The following is a 24815-nucleotide window of genomic DNA, read 5'->3' on the forward strand; positions in this document are numbered from 1 at the left end:
TTTGTGGCACCGATACTAGTTCACTAGACAAGGTGCGGGAAACACGCTGCAGACTCGGTGCGGTCTCATTTGGGTGGAGGGACACACCTGTAATTGGTCAATTCAGTCTGGAATTCAGGAGTGCTCCTAAATTCGTTGTTGATGCTGAGTGCTCTCATAGCCTTACACACAGAGGTGGCTATCTACCGTCTCTGGTTGGCTAGGAGAGTCTCCTCCTTGTGAATGATGGTCTAGCCTTGGTTACACACATCTCTTGAGTGGATTACAGCAATGTGCTCTACCTGGGCATGAAGCCACCATTTATGGACCTTCATCTAGTTGAGAATGCTGCAGCACACCTCAGCCACACTGGCTACTGCAGGCCCATCAGCCCTGTCCTCTGTGCTCTACGCTGGCTTCCCAGAGAATGCTGAGTCAAGGCCTCGATCCTTATCTTTAAGGCACTTTGTGGCCTGGGCCTAGGGTACCTAGAAGATTGCTTGCAGCTCTGGGATGGGGATTGCGGTCGATGGCTCCCCACCTCAGGTGCAATAAAACTCTACCACAAGGGTAAATTCACCTGTGCCGAAGACGGAGCTTTCCCAAGGCTTGTCTGACACCTTGGAATGAACTCCTCCAGGAACTAAGAGCCACCACCTTCAGTTCCAAGGGCAAGGTATAAGTCTTTGACCTGCCTTGGCTAACAAACACAGAGCAAAGTGCATATTTAAAACACAAATCAAGAAAAACACCTTTCAAAACAAACCACTCCACTGCACACACAATTCTTCCCCCTGGGGCAAGGATGTGAGAGAGTGAACCATTCATGAGTGGGGTTAGCAACATCACTTAATGCTTGACCAGAAGGCACTGAGATACAGCAGTGATGGTGGCAGGATAAGAACTTCTATAGAATAGAAATGTTCTGAGTCCCCACAGCCTTTTCTGTGAGCCACCATATGGCAGGGGCACTGGAAAAATTTGTATAGTGGGGGTGCTGCGAGCCATTGAACCAAACTGTTAATCCTGTATAGAATGGAAACCACTGGAGCACCCCTAGTTCCAGCCCCTATGTCAGATGGTGACTTCAGACACCACCAACCCAAGCCAGATCTAAACAGGTGAAAGGCCCCTACTTTCCTCACCAGTCTCCGAAGGTATCTAGTCCCCCTGTTCACCAAGGGCACTTTGTGGATGAATTCTCCTGGTGATACGTGGTGCTACTGCTGGCAAAGTTACTCTTCAACTGTCATTATATCATGACAGATATAATTGGTTGGAGATTTTTCAGTGAGTCCCCCACCCATCATAGATTGGAGTCACCTGTCAGGTCTCATTGCCACTTGTGAGTGTTGAGCTTGGAATGAGAGAGAACTGGGGTCTGCAGGGGAGGTTAGAGATCATTCTGGTTCTGTCTGGTTTCTGAGTGAGATGAGCCCAAGCAAAACCCCACAGACAAACATTCGAAGCTGGACTCAAACAGTGTGGTCTAGTTCTGTCTCCACAGCTAAACAAATTCCACCCCCTCCTGGACCATACCAAAGCATCTCAGCTATGAAGTTACAGACATGACATCATGGGAACAAACTCTAATTGGCTGATCATACAGCCAACTGTATTTGTTATAAACAATTCCGCCAGCTCTGACTCACAGATAACATGTTTACAGTAACAGCAGGTACCTGGAGCTTGGCATGTTTCTCCATCCCTAACCATGGAAAAAAATCCTCTCCTAATGTTCTTAGAACTACAGGAGATTAAGACTGCTGTTCAAAGGGCCATTCATGTGGATACACTGAAACAGTGGCACTTTCTCTGGGTTCTCCCTGTTAGAAGTGCTGCTTGTGAAGGAGGTAACTGCAGGAGGAGGTGAGTCAGAAGAAAATCGCATTGTGCCATGAGTCACGTGGTAGGCTATGTAATTTAGATACCCAAGCTACTCACAAATATGTCCTCAGTGGGCTTACTGGGCCTCAAGGTGTCCCTGAGTCTAGTTGGTCCTGGTGATGTATTTAAGCTATGGAACCATTGCTTTTGTTTTCTCTGTACTGCACCATTACATTTCTAAGACCTTTGCTTGTGTGCATGGACTGTAGCCATTTTGTCTTGGGATTGGCTGCAGACGGTTAGAGGGGAGACGCAGACAGTATGTGTGTGTGTGCTCTCTCTGTCATGGAGACTTTGCTTTTGTTCTTTCTTATTGTCCTCTTCCTTAACCTATAATGAAAGCCATTTCAGATGGGAAGTGAAGGGTTGCTCTGGGTGTATGGGAAGAACATAACAGGGTTGGTGAAGTTGTAGCACAAGGGGACAGTCAAGGGCACCCATGTGACACTACTTTCCCAGGAGAATTGAGCCTTGCAGAAGAACTTGCCTTTGGCTCGTGCATGAAGGCATTTCCCTGTAGGGCAATAACACTTTTAGTTGATACAAGCTATAACCTTCCTCGTTACTGTCCTCCTCCTCAGTTCATTTGCGTACTGTGTTCCTATTGGTTACAATTAAGTCAGCTACAAATTAAGTTAGATCTGTGGCACACAGTCAAGCAAAGCCATTATTTAAAGCCACCGAATAAAAGTCCATTAACTCAAGCCTTGAAAATCAGTGTTTGGAAGGTGTCCATGGACATCACTTTAACTACAGTGCTGAGGTGAGTCTGAGCTGCAGAATTCTGACCTGGATCCATGTTGGTCCTTGGTTTGTGCTTCCCTACTGAAATGGTATGAATACTCCTGGAAGTGAGCATATTCCAGAGAGATTATTAGAGATGTTTCAAAAGAAGGCTGTGGATAAATTGGAAGAGTCCAGCGAAGGGCAACAAAAATGATTAGGGGTCTGGAACACATGAGTTATGAGGAGAGGCTGAGGGAGCTGGGATTGTTTAGCCTGCAGAAGAGAAGAATGAGGGGGTATTTGATAGCTGCTTTCAACTACCTGAAAGGGGGTTCCAAAGAGGATGGCTCTAGACTGTTCTCAATGGTAGCAGATGACAGAACGAGGAGTAATGGTCTCAAGTTGCAGTGGGGGAGGTTTAGATTGGATATTAGGAAAAACTTTTTCACTAAGAGGGTGGTGAAACACTGGAATGCGTTACCTAGGGAGGTGGTAGAATCTCCTTCCTTAGAGGTTTTTAAGGTCAGGCTTGACAAAGCCCTGGCTGGGATGATTTAACTGGGAATTGGTCCTGCTTCGAGCAGGGGGTTGGACTAGATGACCTTCTGGGGTCCCTTCCAACCCTGATATTCTATGATTCTATGATTCTAAGGCCATGGCTCTTGAAACATAAAACATGGCTGACTCTGCTGCAAGTTCATAGGGAAATATTGTTCCTGAAAATGATTTTTAATGGGAGGGGATCATTGTGGAATTGTTGGGGTTTTACCTAATCCTGGCCAAATTTGGGAGCCTATACAAAGAGATGTTACAACCAGAGCTGTAGAGTGATGCTGGTGGCAACTCAGAGCAACACATTCTTTTTGCTTCTTACTCTAGGTTCCGGAGCCCGAGGGCAAGGCTCAAGGCAGGTTTCTGGACACTTCAGCTTCCCAGGTAAGGTGCAACATAAAGGAGTGGTATTGTTCTGGGGGGAAGCTATTGGAGGGGGGTGAAGGGTCAGTTATGGTATGGAGAGGGCTTGGGCTGTAGGTTTGGGTTTTTTGTTGTGAATTTCATGTAGATGAAAGGCCATGGCTGGAGACCAAGTTCCTCTGGGTCTCTACTTGGCAGGTACAGCGTGAGTGGCAGCAGTGTAAGCTTTCCTAGCCATATTCCTCATTGTCATACTCTGATGAGGGGGCTGGAAAAAGCGGGTCAGGTTTCAAGCAGGACCTAGTTTGGTGTGACACCTGGACCTGGAGCCCAGGAGTGCAACCTGGTGACTGGTTGCTCCTGGACAAACACAGTTCTCTGAGCATGTAACCCTGGCCTCTTAGCATGAGGAATAAAGATCTCTCTCCTGCAACTCCACCTGCGACATCCCTTATTGCTAACTAAGCAAACCTGGACTGCATTTGGCAAGACCTTCTCTGGGAGTATAAGAGGGTTTCTCTGTCTCACTCACTGAGGCTCATTCATTCCTTGGCCTCTTTGCTTAGACTGTCAACAAGACAGTAACTTGGTGGCTGTTGTGCTGATGGTGTCTGTCCAGCTGTCCTCTGTGGTGTGGGTGTGGGTGTGGGTGTAATCCTGGTTCCACTGAAGTCAAGGGGAGTCTTACCATGGGCTCCAGAGAGGCCAGAATTTCACCCAGAGAGTTTGTGAGCATGCAGGGGGGTGTGGACGTGAGGGCAGGGATTTCTGATGCTTCTGTCATCTGCTAGCCAGTCTGAGGTGTGTCCTCCAGTAGGGACAAGTGGGGTTTGTAGTTTTGAGGTGTAGAAACATAAGCCATGGGCTAGACCAGGAGTGGGTAAACTACGGCCCGTGGGCCGAATCTGGACTGCGAGCCAGTTTAAGCCGGCCTGCAAGCCTCATGATGTGGCTCGGCCCTGGTTCAGCGCTCCCGCCAGGGCTCTAGGTTGTGGGCCGCACCAGCAGCTTGGCCCTGCTCCGGCACACCAGCATGACGCGGATTGCCCCGATCCAGTGCTCCAACACTCAGCTCGGCCCTGCAACGGCCAGGGCCCGGACCAAGCAGCTCGGCCCCGCTCCAGCTGGGGTGCTGGGTCGGGGGCTGCACCAGCGGCTTGAGGCTCCGCTCCCGCGCTCCACCACTCGGCTCGGCCCCACTCCGGTGCTCCAGCCGGGGTGCAGGGTCCAGGCCGCACCACACTTGAGGTAAGCGCTGCTCAGAGCCTGTATCCCTGAGCCTCTCCCCATGCCCCTGCCACAGCCCTGATCCCCCTCCTGTTCACCAAAACCCTCGATCCCAGCCCAGAGCACCCTCCTGCACCCCAAACCTCTCATACCCTGCACCATCCCAGAGCTTGCACCCGCAGCCAGAACCTGCCCCCCTTCCCACACCCCTGCCCCAGCCCTGATTCCTCCTCCCGCCATCCGAACCTCTCGGTCCCAGCCCAGAGCACCCTCCTACACCCCAAACTCCTCATCCCCAGCCCCATCCCAGAGCTCACACCCCCTCCCACACCCCAACCCCAATTTTATGAGCATTCATGGCCCGCCATACAATTTCTATTCCCCACTGTGGCCCTCGGGTCAAAAAGTTTGCTCACCCCTGCACTAGACTGAGACATCTCACTTTTTCTACCTGTAAAACAGGCTGGGTGTGAGCTCCACTCTCCAGATGGGAAGGTTGAAAGATTTAACCAGAGATGGGCTGAGCTGCAAAACTGCCATTTGTCTCCAGCCTTTGAACCTGCCCTCACTTCCCAACTAAAGTTTGGAAGTTGGGTTTTGACTCAGCCCTGAAGCTTGTCTGAGGGGGACTGAGGATACAGGCAGGTGGCACTGGAGGGACAGGTTGACATGGTACACTGGAGACTGTTTTGATTGCTTCTTGATTAGCGTGGTTAGGAAAGGGAGGTTAGCTACTGTATGGTAGCATGCAAGATCTCTTGCCTCTCAGATGGATCCTAGTGGTGGTCAGAGTGCTGCCTTTTATGGATGGGTGGTAGATTTCCCCAGCTGGAATTTCCAACATCTCTGCTAAGGAGGGTCCCAGGTGCTCTGTGATGTCCAGGAAGGGTGGGGATCTCAGTCACATGGGGGTGCCCGGATTAGTCTAATTTCAGCACTCCCAGATGAACACAGCCAAAGGATTTTGATCGTAGTGAGTTTTACTTGCATTTGAGCCTGAAAGAGAATGCAAAGCAGATTTGTCCCGTCTGGGTTTGTGGTGAACACAGCATCCTGGAGCCATGAGGATGATGACTGTGTCATGGCACCAGGGGTCTCGGTCAGACCAGATACTGTGCTGCAGATGTCTTGAAAAAATTCCATGACTCCAAAACTTAGGTGGGGTTTGCTGGCTGCTAGCCAGGCCGGCTAGAGAATTAGAGACAGCTCAAGAGCAGCATTCTTGCTTGGTCTTTAAAAGATGAGAGGGGAACACAAAGAGCATATGCATGATTATATCTATGACTGGAAGCACTGGCTAATGGCCTGGAATCTGTTTTGAATTAGCTTGTCTCCCACTTGGCAGCATCCCAGTGCACTGGCATGACTCGCCCCCCGGGGCTGGGCTCAGACAGTGCTCGGCTCCCATTACAAAGAGCTATCTGTGTCAAGCCCTTCACAGCAAGATCTCTGCCACTTCAGGAGTGTCTAACCCCAAGTTCCCAGGCGCTCACAGCAGGTGCTGGGTTCCAAAACTGAAACAATGCAAAGAGGAGATAGAAAAAAGATACATCCATTGTCTGGAAGGGAGGTTGTCCGGCCCTGGACCTGACTTGGTCAGGCTTTACCTGGTCCAAGATCTACTGTCAATCTGCAGTCCAGGTCTCAGACTCTGAATAAGAATGGGGGAAAGACAGAGAAAATGAGAGGAAGGATGGTCTGATGGTGAAGGTTGTGCCCTGGTACGCAGGATGTCTGCATTCAGTTCTTGGCTCTGCTACAGCCATTCCATGTGACCTTGGGCAAGTGCTTTTGTCTCTCAGAACCCAGTGCCCAAATGGGATAATAATGCTTCCTTTGTCTATTTAGGTTGAGCTAGGGCCTGTCTCCTCCTCTGTACAGTGCTAGCACAGTGGGGCCCTGATCTCGATTCGGGGCCTCGAGGCACTGCTGAAATAAAAATGAAGTGTTCTATTTGTCCAGATGGACTCTTTAATGAAGAAGAGGCCAGCTGAAAACGTGGCTCATTGTAATAGAACATCTGAAGAGAGGGATGGCCTGTACTAAACAATACCCGAGCACAAGGGAGAGCTAGCTATAAAGTGTCAGCCATGGACCGTCCAGGCCCTGCAGCAGAAGGTACATTTTTCTAACCTCCCCTTTGAAAATGAGGCAAGAAGCACCAGTCAACTCAGATGGGGTGCCGAGGAGACAACTAGAGAAGCACAGTTCAGTGGATGGGGAATGAGATTACAAATAAGAAAAGCTGGGCTCTGTCCCTGACTCTGGCCTGCTGTATGATAATGGTCCCTCCTTGCCTCAGTTTCCCCTTCTGCAAAGTGGGGATCATATTACTGACCTGCCTTTGTTGAGTGCTGTAAGATATATGTAGGAAAGGGCCGTTATGAGAGCTAAGTATAATTAACTTGCTTACACTGCTTTAGTGGACTCACTCCTCATTTACACCAGTACTGGTCAGACCAGAATTGGGTTCATTGAATTTTTAAGTAAGCACGATCATTTGGTACCCAGGGACACAGCATCTGGGAATCCTACCTAAACACAAACCGATTGGGTACAGATTGCCGAGCAACACTTGTTTGTTAGCATCCTTGTTTCCCATTACAGAACCCCGGTCAAACCCAGACACTGAGCCCTGGATCTCATCAAACCCACTGGCGTTTGATGGGCCCTCCACTGAAAATGCTGTCAGGAAAGTCTAATTCCCATAGCTAGCAGCAGGAGCCACCCGGCAGCTCTTAACATCCTGAGCATAGAAGGCAAAAGGGCAGCCCATGAATTATGAAGACACTAACTAGCATTTTACGGTTCCAAGACCATCACTCCCAGTCAAGGAGTAAATTGGATTTGATCTACAGCCCACATGTAGGTTGCACACAAGGCATTGATTAAAGAGGGAAAGCTGGGCTGCAGAGCCTCTGTGAGGCTCCCTAATGGTGCTGAAATCACTGTCATTAATGCACAAAATCGCTTATGTATCTATAGCGTCTTTCATCCCAAGACACAAGCGAGCAGGGGTGGTCTTGTGGTTGAGGTCCCTTGCCTGGGACACAGGAGATGTGGCTTGAATTTCTGACTTTACCATGACTCACTCTGTGACCTTGGGCAAGCTGCAGGGGCCCAGATCCTCAAACCAATGGGAGTCAGGTGCGTGAATACCACTGAGGACCTGAGCCTGGGAGCTGGATTTTCCAGAAGATCTCCATATCCAGAAAGTCCCCTTTAGCACAATGAGTAAATCAGCACAGCTGCATTAACAGAGGTGTCCTCTGTGCACTGGTGAGTTTCGCTCCACTGTGTATGTTAGAATTGTGCTCAGGTGTAAATTACAGTGACTGCAGATTTGCACACACAGCCACAGTAACTCTGAGCAAGCTAAGGTGAAGGGAGTAGCACTGAAAGTGCAGCATATCCTGGGTGGCAAGAGAAACACGCAGAGAGCCCTGGGACTTCAGTGTAGCAAAGGGAGGGCAGTTCCAACAAAGCCAGGCAGATGGTATGCCAGTCTCCTCCATAGGCGTGAGAACTAGGGCTGTGGGGGTGCTGCAGCACTCCCAGTTTTTGTGCGGGGTCCCAGCCCCACGCCCTGGGGTCCACTACGGGCCCCACATGCGGGGTCCCGGCTCCCACCGGACCCACGCCAAAGGCTCCACTCCCGGACCTGCACTGTCAGAGTGCCTCCATTCCCTACCACTATACTATCAAGGAACCTGTGAAAGTTACAACATGGGTCACAGTTCAGCCTCTTGCATATTTTGTTTCCCCTCAGAGTTAGCAAGATATGCTTGCATTGGGGTATTGGAAATGCTTGTGGGAAGCTGTGCTATTCTGGTCAGGTAAGAAATACTATGAGAATAGTAGCTTCTCTTGGAAGGGAAATCTGAACAAACCTGGTCAGTGATCTCCCAACTATCAAACTTTCTTCTACCGCCCTGCAATGCAGGCTGGGGCATTCAGGCTGACTAATTGTATGGCACAAAGAATGTGCTGCCCTGTGCAGTGTGGTGGTAGGGAACTTGGGGGGGGGGCACTAGTGCATAGAGGTTTCCTGTTAAATTTGGAGATAGTGGAACCTACTTATGCAGGGTTTAGACGAGAGGCCTTCACTGTCCTTTCTCTATTTGTTGTGCTTTAAGAGCCTTCTTTTCAACGTATATGGAAAGTGGAAGTGTCTTACAGCTATAAACCTGCTTCCCCTAACATGCAAGTTGGCTGGTGATTTTGGAAAGAGGACTTTTCCTCTCAAAAGCTGAAGTGGCAGCTCAAGCCGGGACCTGCATGTGGGGACCTGGTTGCCACCGGAACAGCACTCAGGGCTCTGTTCCTGGCCCTGCACGTGGGGTTCCGGCTGCAAGACCCGCATCTGGGGCTCTGCTCCCGCCCTCAGCTGTGGTCTCAGCCTCAGCCCCCTTACCCATGTCCACATCCCCCCCGCTCCCGGAGCTAGCTCTGGGGAGAGAGGGCACGGGCAGGGGTTAAGGAGGGGGTGAGGTAAAAAGTTTGGGGACCACTGACTTTCAGCACCCCCACTGTAAAAATTGTTCCAGTACCACTGATCTCCTCTGAACCTGGGCCTTGCAAAGGGAGGAACATTTTCCAAAGGTGAAACCTGTATGAGGAGCCAGTTTGGAGTTGCTCATCAAGCCATTTCCTCCAGGTTGATATCTAATGGCAATTAAGCCCAACTTTCTCTCTCTCTCTCCGTTTATATGGCCCTTCGTCGTCCAAATATCTGATTACCTCCCAGCCATTAGCGACTTTACCCACACAGTCCCCTCAGGGAAGTGGACAAGCATGAGCCTCATTTTACAGATAGGAAACTAAGGCAGGGATCTATTAAGTAGAGCTGATCAAAGAAAGTTCAGCAAAGCAGTATTCTGAGGGAATTCTGACAATACTGCAATAGCTCATTAAGATTATTATATATCATGTACTACAAAATAAGACACCAACCCAAAAAGGAAATTTGGAGGGAATTTTCAGAGAATTAGGAAGTGTTTGGTTTTTGTTCCAATCTGTATCCAAATCTCAGAATCCTCTGACAATCAGAATTTCCACCGTCCACTCAGCTCTGATATGAAGAGAATTCCGTGAAGTCACACAGGGAATCTGGAGCACAGCAAGAAATTGAACTCAGATTTCCTGCCTCTCATTCCAGTGTCTTAGCTATAAGACCACCCATCTCACAGCCATGGTAGCCTCTCCCATGAATGCATTTGGTCAGAGAAGCAAGTTCAGCCAGCTGGATTTGGGAGGAGGCTCACTGCATTTCATCCTCTTCCGTGTTGGTCAAGATCCAGTATCACAATGTGACACCGGAATCACGGTGGACTTGTGCTATCGCAATGTTCCATCATTGTCACATTAGGACGGCATGTCCCCGCTTCAGTCATTTGGCAGGATCATCTAAACATCCCCTGGGATGGCTGAGATGGCAGGATGCAGTCAACTAACCTTATCGACTTAATTCTGCTGTGGCTTTCAGACAGAGCTGCCTCTCCATCCCAGTTACCTGCAGCAGGCACTGAATTATTAACCTGACATCTCTGCTGAGATGGGGTGGAGGGAGGAGAGGGAGCTGTAGGAAAGATCTCCTGTAAGGCCATGTCTCCTCCCTCTTCCCCAAAGTGTGCAAAGCCTCTATTACAGATTCATTAATAGCAAGGCCCCTGCCTAGCACTCAGTAGGTCAGTGCAGCCTTGGCAGGGACCTCTCCTTTCCTTCCGCTCCAATCCTATTAGTATTAGAGAGTGGATAGCGCTATAACAGGAAAAAAGTCCATCTTGGAGCAGCACGGCTGACGGCTTGACTTTTAAATCTTTAATAAGCATTAGCTTTAGCAGCAGCTCCGATGTGCTGGGGAATGGCATAGGAATGGAAGCCTAACCGGTGTGCCTCGCTGTTTAGCTGCTGAGAATGGGTCAGGGCCAGGTAGCTGGATGTGTGAACAGTGGACAGGAAAGCTCATTTACTCTCACAGGTGTTTAGGGGGGCTGAGCACAGTATTTCTGCATGGCCGGCCTCTACAATTCCATTTAAACCCTTCCTTTCACGTATCGGCCATGACCTGAATTCGGGGCCGCGTTTTCCTTCCAGAATGACATCACTGCAGCTGCTTTCCGCTGCGCCCCTTGCACGCCTTCTGAGGTCATTGCCATCCACCCAGGAAACATAACGACATGACCTCAGGGCAATAAAAAGAGGAACCAATTTGCAAAGCTGTTGTTTGGAGATTCATTTTCTCCACCCCCGTTCAATTCCCGTAAGAGTTACCTGGGGTGCAGTGATATTACCTAGCCCTTTAGTGTTTCATTCTGTTCTGGATTTGGGACCTCAGTTTAGTTTGCATTCTTGAAATTTATAATGACCCTTTTCATTTGAAACAGAGATTGAGGGACAGATGGTGGCTATGCAAACTTTACCAGCCTGCATGGGTGATCAGTGACGTGGGAGGCATAAGGGCCATGTTTATGGCTTAGGGAGGAGTTCCTAGATGGAGCAAATGAGATTAATTAAAATAGACTCTAGAAGCGCTGTTCTTTGCACCTGGTGTCACTGGCAGTAGGTGCTGAGCAAACTTGTACTCTGCTGCCCTCTAATGGATGGATTATTTTATTCCTGCCCATATCTATACTGGCTCTTACAGGTTGAGCTGGTTGAGGGGCACGGCTTAGTTGTCTGCACATCGTACTCATGATATCCATGCTTCTTACATCTAGAAGTCCTAATTGACTCAGCCCTTTGCTTTCTGGAGATAGAGGCATTCAGTCCCATCCCATCCTTTCCGTTCACATTTGTGTCTAGCTGGTGCAGATGGGCGTGGAGGATTCCTTGACATGTCTCCTAAGAGATTTCTGATGTTCTTGACCAAACCCATCCCTCCCTCCCCTAGAGCAGGGCTGGCTGCAGTTCAAGGCATGTTCTTAAAACGCATTTCCATAAAAGGGGGAAGATTCTAATATAGGGCCGTTTCCCGAGAACATGCAACTCCCATTGACTTCCATTAGAGAGGGTAACTCAGGACTGCGCATAGCTGCTAATTAGCTGCTATGTTACCTCACCAAGTAGAGGCCTGTTGGATTGGAACTCAAGATCATCATGAGTCCTATTCTCGATGGACCACATACAGGTGGCATTAAGTGACAGTGAAGTCTATGAGTGGATGTGGCCATAGGTCATTACAGGGTGAGGGTCAGCAGCTGGACTGAACTCTTGTGTGCCCCAGGTATTTGTACTGAAGATGAGCAGTGTGTGTGTGTGTGTGTGTGTGTGTGTGTGTGTGTGCACGCACGCTAGAGCCCTCGGCTGGCTGGAATATTTCAGGATCACTCATGTGAGCAAGAGTTCCCTCCATTGACTGAGTTAAAGGGACCACTTAATCCCTTCGAGATCTGTTTTGGAGCCAAAGATCATGACCATAGTCCTCTCACTGAGGCTGCATGTGTACGGGTCAGCTGATGACTTTGGGAATCTGTATATAGGCAGCCATGGATTGCTTACACAGCACATCTCTCTGGGGAGGAAACGGGTCAGACTGGGGAGAGTGTGGTGGTTCGGTTCCAAGCTCCGCCCACAAAATTAGCTCTGCCCAAAGTGTGTGTCACCAAAGTGAGACATCACTCACAGTAGATTGTGCAGATGTTCAAAACACGATTGTGCTGCTCCCTGAGCTCCAGTTCTTGAGCTTGGCTCCCCCCTTAGGGTTTGAATATGCCCATGGGCTTGGCTAGGCGCTTGTGGGGGGGGGGGGGGGAATAAGTGGCAGCATCCTCCAGTCATCACCAAAATGAGCCGTCACTTGCATTCATTGTGCTGATCGGTGACCTCCATCTCATGAGCAGTGAAACAGTTAACAGATCTGACATCTGCGCTGTCGTCACTGGGCACACAGGTTAACACTAGAGCGGATTGGAAATCAGAATTTTTCAACCATCTCTAATCACAGCTCAAGTGACTCCTTTAGTCCAAAGAGCAATGTAATGTTTTTGGTGCTGAATAGCCCAGGTTCCATCCCTGCTGATGCCCAGGATGTCCCTTATTCCTTACCTTTAGCCCTTGCTTGGGCAAATCTTCTGTTTAAAGCAGATCAGAGGTTTGTTGTCAAGACCTTTCATATGATGGAAAATGGCTTTTTGTTCAAAAGGAAATTTTTCTGTGGAAATTTTCATTTTGGTCAGAATTTTCTATTTTACATTTTTAAAAAATGGAAACCAAAACTGAGAAATGTTTAGTTCAAATTTTCATTTTGGTGTAAAATTTGTCATTTTTCACCCTTGATTTTCAGTACTGTGTTCCACTGTGTACTGCATTAACTTGAGTCGGAATAGAGAGGTTATTTTAGCTCTGTTTTCAGCACTTGTGACTTGTGTGTCCAGTTCTGATGTCCACAAGTCAAGGGGGATGTTGATAAATTAGAGAGGGGTCAGAAAAGAGCCACAAGTATGATTAAAGCATTAGAAAACATGTCTTACAGTGATAGACTCAAGGAGCTCCATCTATTTAGCTTAACAAAGAGAAGGTTAAGGGGGGATTTGATCATAGTCTAGACTCTATAGGTACCAATTTGGGGAGCAAATATTTAATAATGGGCTCTTCTGTCTTGCAGAGAAAGGTATAACATGATCCAAAGGCTGGAAGTTGAAGCTAGACAAATTCAGGCTGGAAATAAGGCGTACATTTTTAACAGAGAGAGTAGTTAATCATTGGACCAATTCACCAAGGGTCGTGGTGGATTCTCCATCACTGACAATTTTTACATCAAGATTGGATGTTTTTCTAAAAGCTCTGCCCTAGGAATTACTGTGGGGCAGCTCTCTGGCCTGTGTTATACAGGAGGTCAGACTAGATGATCACAATGCTCCTTCTGGCCTTAGAATCTGTGAAACATGCAGTAGGGAAATTCTAGTGTGCAGCACATTGGTACACTTTAGAATTCACACGCCTCCAATGTGCGTTGCTGCACCGTGTAAACCAGCCCTTAGTGACCTGTCCAATGTCTTCTCTGGCAAAGCCAACAACTCCGCTCTCCTGAGTTACAGTCTGACTTTTTAACCACCAGATCATTTTTCCATCTGTCTGCCCATTAACTCACTGGGCTACTGACTCTGAATGGGGAAGTGGGGAGCGCTTTGGGAGAAAGAGAGATGTTATGGAAAACTAGATCCCATTCTGTCCTATAGTGCGTACGCAGCACAAATCACTTCTCCCCATGGCAACTTACTGAGTACTGCCCTGGCTGCACAGAATGCTCTCTTCAACACCACTTCACCTCATCAGCAAACAGCCAGAGCCTGAGACTCCAGATTTCTTCAGTAATTGAGTCTTAATTTGCTGTTTAGAGAAGGGAAAGGTGGAGAACAGGACTATAGAGCGTTGCCCCCAAAATTCAGGAGAAATGTGACAGACGCAACTCATGCTCCATCAGCAGATCAGTAGCATCATGGGAGGGGAGTGGATTCCACAGGGAAGCTCAGGCAGGAAGCGGGAGGAACTCCAGCCAGGAGAGCTCAAAGGGGTGGAATGGTCCAGTGGCTCCCAAAGACCTCACATCTGCGCTCTGGAGGCAGCGGGCACCAGTGGCCTCGAGAGAGTCCCCTTCCCCCAGGGGAGTTAGTTTGTGGAGTTATAAGAAGGTGCTGCTTAACGTTATTCAGGCCACTAGTAATCTTCTGAGTGCTCCATAGCTGACAGCGGCATCAATTGTCTCTCCAGTTCTGCTAGCCCCCTTGACGACAGGCTGCCTAGAGCCTGACAGTGACATATCATCCCTGCAATGACTCTGACAACTGCAGCGGTGACCCCGGGGAATGTGTCAGCGGGGGTGCACTGGCAGTGAAGGGGGATATCCTGCTGCCCAATCCACTCCAGCATGTCTTTGTGCTCCGAGCACTTTTCCCTCAGATGTCAGCTTTATCATATTCATGTCCCCTTGTTTTTCTGGAGGGCTCTTTCCTGCTGCAGGGCAGCCCTCCCTAAAGCATCCTCGCTCATCCTCCCCAGTGCATTTTGGGTAGTCTCTCTGCCAGCTTTGAAGTTCTAGATAGCGGTATTTGGTATTTATCACTCTCTGTTAAGGTTCCCCTGACCTCCCCGTGAACCAGCCAGTCGGGGCAATGGGACATTCATGGGCTCTACTTTGATGTGGGGAAAGAAGCCTCTCTAAAATGTAACTTTTCCAGAGGAAATAATATTCTCTTCTGCTCATGGCATAGTTCTGATACGGCCAAGAATGACACCCTTTATGCTGTCTATGGGCTCTGGCTGTGGTCAGTGATTTCATAAACAGAACAATCTCTGGCTGTGCTCTAATCCAGGGGCTCTCAGCCTTATTTGATAGGGCCCCCCTTCTTTGTGTCTGTAGTTATTTATGCCCCCCCTCCCCAGTACATATACCGCCACCCAGCTCTGAAGGCAGAGCAGAGAGCAGCAGCTGCTAGCCTGGCACTCAGCTCTGAAGGCGATGCCGCCACCAGCAGCAGCACAGAAGTAAGGGTGGCAATGTGAAAAGTGATATTCATCAATATTACTTTTCACAGCAGACTTAGCACCCCATTGCCACCCTTACTTCTGCACTGCTGCTGCCTCTGTGGGGTAACTGCCAGGGCCCAACCGCCTCCAGGTGAAGGATTGGAGGTGTGGGGGGAGGAGAGCCTGAGTCTGGGCTACCTCCCAGTGAGGGAATGAGGGTGTCGGGGGAAGGAAAGCCCAGGTGGCGGGGCTCCGGCTGTCCCCTTCTTCATTCCCACCTCCTAGGTGTGCACAGCCATGCTGTTCGAGCCCCAGCCACCCTGGGCTCAGCCAGAGTTCTTAAAAATAAAAGAAAAAAACACAAAGCTTACACCTCCCTTGACACATTCCCGTGCCTCCCTTGGGAGGCCCGCCCCATCATTTGAGAACCACTGCTCTAGTTGGAAAGGCCCAGTTTGTGCCACCTTCACTCACATGGGACCAGATCCTGACCTCAGTTAAACTGGTGTAAATCAAGAGCAACTTCACTGCATTTGTTCTTGATTGTCCCCAGTGTAACTGGTCAGGATCTGGGCCATGGACTAGTACCTTATTGCTCAAGTAGTCACATTGGGCCTGATTCTCCTTTGTTTTTACACTGCCAATGATTCCAGTAGAGTTATTCATGATTTAACCCCATGTGAGAAGATAATCAGGGCTACAGATGTCAATGGGATACCTAAGGTGTGAGGCGCTGCTCATGGCAAATAAGGGTGCTGCTCGCTGGCCCCAAAGGAAAAGGCTATAGGACCCAGTTCCCCACTGCCTTGCCCTTTGCTGTGCAAAGTGAGTGCATTTGTGGGAACATTTTACACTCTCTCCTAGCACAAATGGCCTGACATTGGACGTTGGTCTCACGTGGCTGGAAAATCAAAAAGCCACATTTTAAATATATATAAAGATTAAAGTGCTTTTCTTCGCTAGATGTTAGCCAGAGAGGAAAAGAATTCTCTCTTGGCCACCAAACTTAACACCACGGCTGTTGAAAGTGAGAGACAGGAGACATTAGCAATCTTTGTTGTACAAAATTGTAAATAGTCGTGTTGGTCTGTTGTTCGGGCCCAATATTGTAAAACTTGACCCTTGGGGTCATGTGTGTAACTTGTTTAACCTGGAAATGGAGGGGGAAGGAGAAAAGGGAAAGATAAGGAGCAAAATGGTATTTGCAGTGCATTGCCTCACTTGTTTAGCACACTGAGCAATAATGTAAGAGAGCTGACAAAGAGCTCAAACCTAAAACAAGATCAAAATGGGAAATTAAAACAGCAAGTGAGTAACTGGAATAGCCCTCTTGCCTACAGTATACAAGAAACTGAGGGAAGACTAGGAGATTGTCAGGCAAGATGCAGCCAGCAAGAGGGAGGAGAATTAGGCTAGCAAAGACAGGCTAAATCGCTTAGAAAATGAGTTGCCCAAAACCAGTGCAGTCAAAAAAAATAATTGCTGAGTAATTTGCTTGTGTGTGTGTGTGTGTGTGTGTGTGAGAGAGAGAGAGAGAGAGAGAGAGAGAGAGAATATGCAGAGATGAGAATGTAGGAGAGAAAATGTGCACAAAAGTCTGTCTGTCTGTCCATCACCCCTCTTAACTGACGCCAAGCCTCACCCTCCACACCACACCCCTGCATCCATACCAGAATAGCCCAGAGGTGGAAAGCCGTAGCATGTTCTCCAGTGAGAGTGTATCAGTGTCACACCCCTGGGAGCACACGCTGCTGGGGAGCAGCCCTCAAAGGGTGAAACAATCTCACATAAAGCACAATGCGATCAATGGAAATGAAACAGCCTGGACTTGGTTCAGCCCAAAGATCCAAAGGGGGCATTTACAGTTACTGTTGGTTTAAGTATCTTGTTACAAATACCATAGTGTGGAAATGCATCCGATGAAGTGAGCTGTAGCTCACGAAAGCTTATGCTCAAATAAATTTGTTAGTCTCTAAGGCGCCACAAGTCCTCCTTTTCTTTTTATAGTGTGGAAAATGCACTGTCTGAATGGTTCTACTGGCCCTGTATGGGTAGGGGAGTGGTTATGTTATATCAATCCTATTAAAAAGGAAATATCTATTTAGCTACCTCTTTACAGTATGCAAGGTAGTTTCTAGAAGGGAGGGAAGTGGGTGGAGTGGAGAAAGACTGGTTTGCTAGTTGTATTCTATGATACACAATTGTACAGAGCTTCTCTGCTCCTGCCAGTATATTTTGGGGCCAGACCAAGTCTTAAGAGCTGGAGATAGGAAGGGAGTGAGAACAGACAAATAGGGCTGTTTGGAAAATTTTTGTCAAAAGAGTTTTCTGTCAGAAAACGTCCATTTCAACAAAACTGAAATGTTGTGTGAAACTGCATCAATTCTGATGAAATTTCATTAAAAAAATCAGAAAATAGTTTGAACATGTTGTCCCATTTTGAAATTTTCTGATGGAAAAATTTAGATTTTTCATTTTGAAATGACTTTTCATTTGGACATTTACTTTATTTGATGTGTTTTAGGGGTTTGGAATCAAAACAGTGTTTTGAATTCATTGAAATGAAATGTTTGGATTGACTCAAAGTGACTTTTTTTTTCATTACTTCATTTTCTGAAAAATTTCAAAATGTTGGCTCTTTGTCCCAAATTGGGACAAAAGGATTTTGAAATCTTGACATTTTTCACTGGATGGGAGAGTCCGTTTCCGAACCAGTTCTATGGACAAAGGAAGAGCAGGAAACAGATAGAAAGAACCAGATCTCTTTAAACTGAAAGAGTATTGTCATGCTCTCCCTGACTGTAGAGTGTATGCTGTGAAATCCTGTGGTGTGACCTTTACATACTGCCCAGGGGAAGGTACCTTCATGTGGGGATTAATAGGCTTGGAATGTATTAGAGGAGAAGCAGCATCTGATGTTGTCTGTATCCAGGAGGGCAACAAGACCCTTAGAACGGGAGAGATTTCATAAGACAGTCCCTGCACTCCTGCTACATATGGCCCTTGCCTTCTCTTCAAGTTTTCTGGTCAGGAATCTCACCTTAATCACTCTCTTTGGGTCGGGGCTTTTTAGGTAGCTCCTGCCTCAGCATGGCTGCTCCCCCTCCTGCAGAACCCGAGCAGAGCCTTAAAGAGCATCTCTCCTCTTCTTCTGAGCCCACGCTGGACCTCAAGGCAGATGAAGCTGCATTACTTCCAGGTGAGAACGTTTGCCAGTTGGGTCCCACATGCCATGGGCGGTGGGCACATGGGGCCAAATGCAGGCTCTTCGCAGAATCTCAGGGTCTTGTTGCCACAAGCAGAACAATTAATTCACTTGGCGTCACATTGGCAGCCTTGCTTAGCAGCACCTCTAACACGGACCTGGGTTTTATAAATCATCCAGTTAGCAGGTAGGAATATGATTATTCCTGTTGTGACGGGACTTAAAAGCCTTAACCAGAATCAGAGCCCTGCTGTACTAGGTGCTGTACAAACCCATAGCTCTTGCCTCTGAGCTCAAAGCCTATTGAGCTGAGGTGGAGAGAGGAAGTAGAACTCTTCCCATTTTATAGGTGAGGAACTGCAACACAGAGCGATTAAAGGCCAAGTTTTTAAAGGGATGTAAGTGCCTAAATACCCAGCCCTAAGTCACAGGGGGTCTTGAACCCAGCTGTTGTAAATTCCAGTCCAACCCCTTAACCAAGAGATCATCCTTCTGCCCCATGATGGTCTAAGTTTCCAGAGGACTCTTACTTGGCTATGAGTGTCACTTCATCGGGTCCAAATTCCAAAGTCGTTACTCAGCAAAACTCCCACGGACCTTCAAGTGAGAGCTTTATTCAAATAAAGGATGAATAAGAAGTGAGTCAGTCAGACTCTTCGGTCTTTTTCCTCTATCACCCCACAGGCGGTAACAGCGAGAAAGCCACAAAGCTCAGCCCTTCTGGCTCCAGCACTCCAATGAGAGGAAACCTTTTACCATAAGAGGTTCCCTTTCCCGCTGCCGACAGCATGGATTCATGTACAATACCCTCTGTTAAGCCTTTCACTAGTGCTGTCTGCTGCACCCTTTGAGTGATGGTGGATTTTAGCTGTGGTATATGAAGCATTTATGTTGCACTTCAGGGCTGACCAAGGTTCAGCCTGAGAGTTGTAGTTTCCCAGTCCATGTCTGACGTGTGTTGTACAGCACTCAAGTGATTAATAGAACATCTTTGAAGTCCCTTGGCTCCAGAGTTTTCCAAACAGCATAAAACATTTTTAGGGAGGCTCTGGCCATATCAACAACTGAGGAGTTGTCTACACAGGGGAGTTAGTGAGGAGTAAGCTAGGCTGTGAATTTAAAGCGCACTAGCTACTCTGCACTAACTCCCTGTGTGGACACTCCTGCTGCTCACTAAAAGCACCCTCCTGTGGTTTAGCTTAATGCACAAGTGTCCACCTGGGGAGGTAATGAAGAGTAACTAGAGCATACTAGCTACTCTGGGCTATTTCCCCATGTAGACAAACCCTGAAAGAATCCTGATCCAGATTCTCAGCTGGTGTAAATTGGCATAAAATCTGTTGACTTCAATGGAGCTACCCCAATTTATACCACTTGAAGTCCGACCCCTGTGCCCAGTAGGTCAGGTCAGTTACGTGACCTAGTTTGGTTGCCAACAGATATCATACGGTGACCACACTTACTTCCTGTTCTATGTGTAGGGGAGATATGAGGACTCTCACATGGTCATTACATATTAACTAATGCTAAATACTGATCTTGTAATGGCAACCACTGTATTTTAAAATAGATAACTGTAGATGGAGAATAACAACTGGATTCTAAGTGTGAAAGCCTGACTCCGTTGGAGTCAGTGGAAGAACTTCTGTGTACTACATATGGACCAGGATTTCACCCTAAATATCTAATTCTGTATCTAATATCTGTATGTATATAATGATTGTAATATAGCTCTGTCTAGAATATATCTAGATCTCTTTCTAGATTCTCTCTCTCTAATCTCCTTCTCTCTATCTGAAATATAGCTATATCTATTCTTAGATATTTAAAATATATCAATACCTATCTATATGTTTAAATTTAATCATACTATTCCTGATTTAAAATGGCAAATCTGAAACCAAACTTAGATTTTTGTAGAAACCAAGCATTTAAAAACTCTAAGAACAACCCAAATATTTGTATTTTACCTCATTCCAATGTAAGCAGTTTATCTTTTTAAAAAACAAACATTGCCTTCTACGGTTTGCACTCTCCATTTTGCAGCATTGTGCTAGCAGGAGCGCTTGAAAGTAAAATTGACTGGAAACTGGCTATACTAAAACATGAAACTGACCAGTCTTATTTTCAGTACTCAGACTGAAAGGGAAAGGGGATGGGGAGAAGAGGCAGGCAGCAAAACTGGATAAAGGTAAATGAGTTTTAAAAAAAATCATTTTAAATAATCAAAGGCATTATTTGTAACAGAGAGAAGTATTTTTTAGAAAAATGTATGATTTTTAACCTGTCAGTTAAAATAGACAATATTTATACAGAACCTACACCGAACCAAAATGTGTTTCTGTTAAGTAGTACCATCCTTGGCAGCCTCCAGTGTAATTTTCTGTATTAGAAACTGAATCTTTTCTTTATGATTGTGATTCAGGCCCTATTCAGTTTCCTCTGAGTGTGATGATGTGTGATCTTCTCTCTTCATACTTATGGACACATCTGATACCATCTGGCCAGAAACAACAATCCCACTAAAATCGGTGGTCCTCTTTCTAGGACTCCTTGTGTCCATCGTTGCTCAGGGTGAGGTGATTCCCCTGTCCTGATGACTTGCTACCACTATAGCATTTTTGTTGCTATTGTTTTGTTTCATGGAAGGATTCTGGGCCAGTTATAATGGGGATATGAGGGAGAAACAGAGACATGGCCCAAATACGATCAGCAGAAGTGAGATATGAACTCACAAGAGACATATGGAAAAACTGGAGACAAAGGGGTCTAGCTTATGTCTCACGTGTTTCTTCTGGGGACTGAGCAATAAAATGGAGCTAAATGAAGAATTCCCTATTTCCTACAGTTGCGGATGCATGTACACACACCTACACTGCATCATAGACAATTTCTGGCTGCCAACCCACACATCCTATTTGTTAGGCAATAGCTGACTATGCTTGCAAATGTACACACAATGGGTTAGGCTATCTCTGCCTGTACCTGCACACACACCAAATGGTTTTGGTAGCTTCTGTCTGTACCCACACACACACACACTCTCAGTGCATTAATCTCTCTCTCTCGTTCACTCTTATATATATTCAGATTTATAGACCCACTAAAAAGAATGCTTATTACACTTAGGTGCCCTTGACATGACTTAGAAAATACAGCTAAATGAATACCCATACATAACTAATCTGTTGTATACACATGGTATATTTATGTATGTCATTGATACACACGATACATTGGATTTGGCCGCTGCAGGCTCTCCACATGCACAATGAATTGGCCACGCTCAGGTATATCAAGAAATCAGTTTGCCAGGATGCATGTCATTGGCAATGACCCGAGCAGACTAAGATGAAATGGTGCATGTAGACATGGTTGGGTTTCTTCTCTCTGATTGGATGGCAAACCTCTTAGAAAGGAAAATAGAAAATGATAAAAAATCATCTTGGTCATACACCAACAACCTTTACCTCCTGAAGAATTAACAGCTATTCGCCTAACTTTTGTGTGAACAAAACCCATTTGCTGGAAGCTTCAAAAGGGGGGATGAACATGGACCCTATGCAAACCTGCTAGAAATCTGAATGAATATTTGTGGACAGTGTTTAGCAGGATTCACCCAGCTCTTCTAAGCTCCTTTGAGGGGAAACAGAAGTCCAGTTGGTAAGAATTCGTCCCCAGAGCTTGTAACCCTAGAAGGTATGATGTCCTTACACCGTATTGCATCCAGCACTCAAGAGAGACTGTGAATCCCCCTTTTCCAAAATCAATTCCAAACCATTTCCTGATTAATTTTTGAATTTGCAAAGTCTGTTTTCCAGTAATCTTGCTACACCTGATCAGTGAGGCTACCATGAGGATTGGGCTGTCCTTTCACTCACTCACTGGCGCACACACACACAAATAACTCTAGATGCGCTGGGCCAAATTCTGCCTGAATGGCAGGATGAGGGGATTATTGAGGAGGAGAAAGGCAGAGAGACCTAAAATAATCACCCCTTAAAATCTGCCAGTGGCTTCAGCTAGCTAAACAGCATTTCCTCAGTATTTGCATCATTCTTTACCCATTCCCAGAGCGAGATTAGGAAATAGTGCAAATATTGATAGGTTTCAGAGTAACAGCCGTGTTAGTCTGTATTCGCAAAAAGAAAAGGAGTACTTGTGGCACCTTAGAGACTAACCAATTTATTTGAGCATGAGCTTTCGTGAGCTACAGCTCACTTCATCAGATGCATACCGTGGAAACTGCAGCAGACTTTATATACACACAGAGAACATGAAACAATACCTCCTCCCACCCCACTGTCCTGCTGGTAATAGCTTATCTAAAGTGATCATCAAGTTGGGCCATTTCCAGCACAAATCCAGGTTTTCTCACCCTCCACCCCCACACACACAAACTCACTCTCCTGCTGGTAATAGCCCATCCAAAGTGACAACTCTCTACACAATGTGCATGATAATCAAGTTGGGCCATTTCCTGCACAAATCCAGGTTCTCTCACCCCCATACACACACAAACTCACTCTCCTGCTGGTAATAGCTCATCCAAAGTGACCACTCTCCAAGTTTAAATCCAAGTTTAACCAGAACGTCGGGGGGGGGGTAGGAAAAAACAAGGGGAAATAGGTTACCTTGCATAATGACTTAGCCACTCCCAGTCTCTATTTAAGTCATTATGCAAGGTAGCCTATTTTCCCTTGTTTTTTCCTACCCCCCGCCCCCAGACGTTCTGGTTAAACTTGGATTTAAACTTGGAGAGTGGTCAGTTTGGATGAGCTATTGCCAGCAGGAGAGTGAGTTTATGTGTGTGTGTGTGTCCCCGGGAAAAAAAAAGGGGTGGGGGGGTGAGAAAGCCTGGATTTGTGCTGGACATGGCCCACCTTGATTACCATGCACATTGTAGGGAGAGTGGTCACTTTGGATGAGCTATTACCAGCAGGATAGTGAGTTTATGTGTGTGTGTTTTTGGAGGGGAGTGAGGGGGTGAGAGAACCTGGATTTGTGCAGGAAATGGCCCAACTTGATTATCATGCACATTGTGTAGAGAGTTGTCACTTTGGATGGGCTATTACCAGCAGGAGAGAGAGTTTGTGTGTGGGGGGGTGGAGGGTGAGAAAACCTGGATTTGTGCTGGAAATGGCCCAACTTGATGATCACTTTAGATAAGCTATTACCAGCAGGACAGTGGGGTGGGAGGAGGTATTGTTTCATGTTCTCTGTGTGTATATAAAGTCTGCTGCAGTTTCCACGGTATGCATCCGATGAAGTGAGCTGTAGCTCACGAAAGCTCATGCTCAAATAAATTGGTTAGTCTCTAAGGTGCCACAAGTACTCCTTTTCTTTTTGCAAATATTGATGTAACCTTTATCTAAGGAAGAACTGGCAATGCTTTAAGGGCAACAACAGCTGTGAAGTTATTGACATTATTAGACTGCAATATGCATTTCTAAGGCATCCATCCCATCCATGAACTAGGTGCATTTACATCCATGTATAAGCGTGCCAGAGGCCCTTCAGAGAGTTAACCACTTCTCATCATCTCCTCTGAACTTCTGAGTAGTCAGGTACAAATGGCTTCCTCCAGGGATATGTTTTTCCAGGGTCATGCCACAGCCTAGAGAAACCCACACACAAAGGGAGGAGTCTTATGAAGCACACCAATGACTTGATTGCTGCTGTGTCCAACCTGTGTCTAAGCAGCACTATGCTTGATCTAGCGTACACTGTAGATTCTGACCCAGGGAAGAAACTAAGTGGTTATAGAGGTGGGTTGACTTTGAAATTTGTCATGCTGGCAGGACTCCTTTTCCTGGAAAATATTTGCCATGTGCTACCCTGCCACCTTTTAGACTAACAGCCGTGTTAGTCTGTATTCACAAAAAGAAAGGAAGACTTGTGGCACCTTAGAGACTAACCAATTTATTTGAGGATAAGCTTTCGTGAGCTACAGCTCACTTCATCGGATGCAAGTGATGAATCCAATGAAGTGAGCTGTAGCTCACAAAAGCTTATGCTCAAATAAATTGGTTAGTCTCTAAGGTGTCACAAGTCTTCCTTCCACCTTGTGCCTGATGTCCCATAAGGGAGCTGAGTAAAGATTTCTGCCTCAGAGACCTCTCTGGGCTGTCACTGTAGTCGTGCCATTTGCACTCCAGTGTCGAAGACAGAGACACATACACACTGTGGGCCAGATCCTCTGTTGGTGTAAATCAGCACAGCTCCACTGACTTCTGTGGAGTTACACCGATTTATGCCAGCTGAGGATAGGGCCCTGTGATGTCAGTGGATACATAAGGGCTGTGTTCAAGTCCTGAAAAAAGAAATGCTGGGACACACTCCTGGTATTTGCGGGACTATCCACCAGAAATGCTGGAGCGCTGTTACAGCTCCCCCAAAACTGTGCTGG

The 24815-nt window shown here is 46.9% G+C and overlaps 1 protein-coding gene across 1 annotated transcript in view; it reads left to right on the plus strand.

Annotated features, from left to right (window-relative positions):
- The first annotated feature begins 2572 nt into the window (after positions 1–2572).
- Positions 2573–24815, plus strand: part of LOC125642520 (BTB/POZ domain-containing protein KCTD8) — a 37797-nt gene continuing 15554 nt past the window's right edge. Inside the window, exons 1-3 of the mRNA XM_075132377.1 lie at positions 2573–2629; positions 3472–3528; positions 18275–18400. Coding sequence (XP_074988478.1) covers positions 18292–18400 — 109 coding nt within the window. The 5' untranslated portion in view covers positions 2573–2629; positions 3472–3528; positions 18275–18291. The remainder of the gene's footprint in view (positions 2630–3471; positions 3529–18274; positions 18401–24815) is intronic.

This window comes from Caretta caretta, chromosome 9 (genome assembly GCF_965140235.1).
Source record: "Caretta caretta isolate rCarCar2 chromosome 9, rCarCar1.hap1, whole genome shotgun sequence".
Classification (NCBI taxonomy): Eukaryota; Metazoa; Chordata; order Testudines; family Cheloniidae; genus Caretta; species Caretta caretta.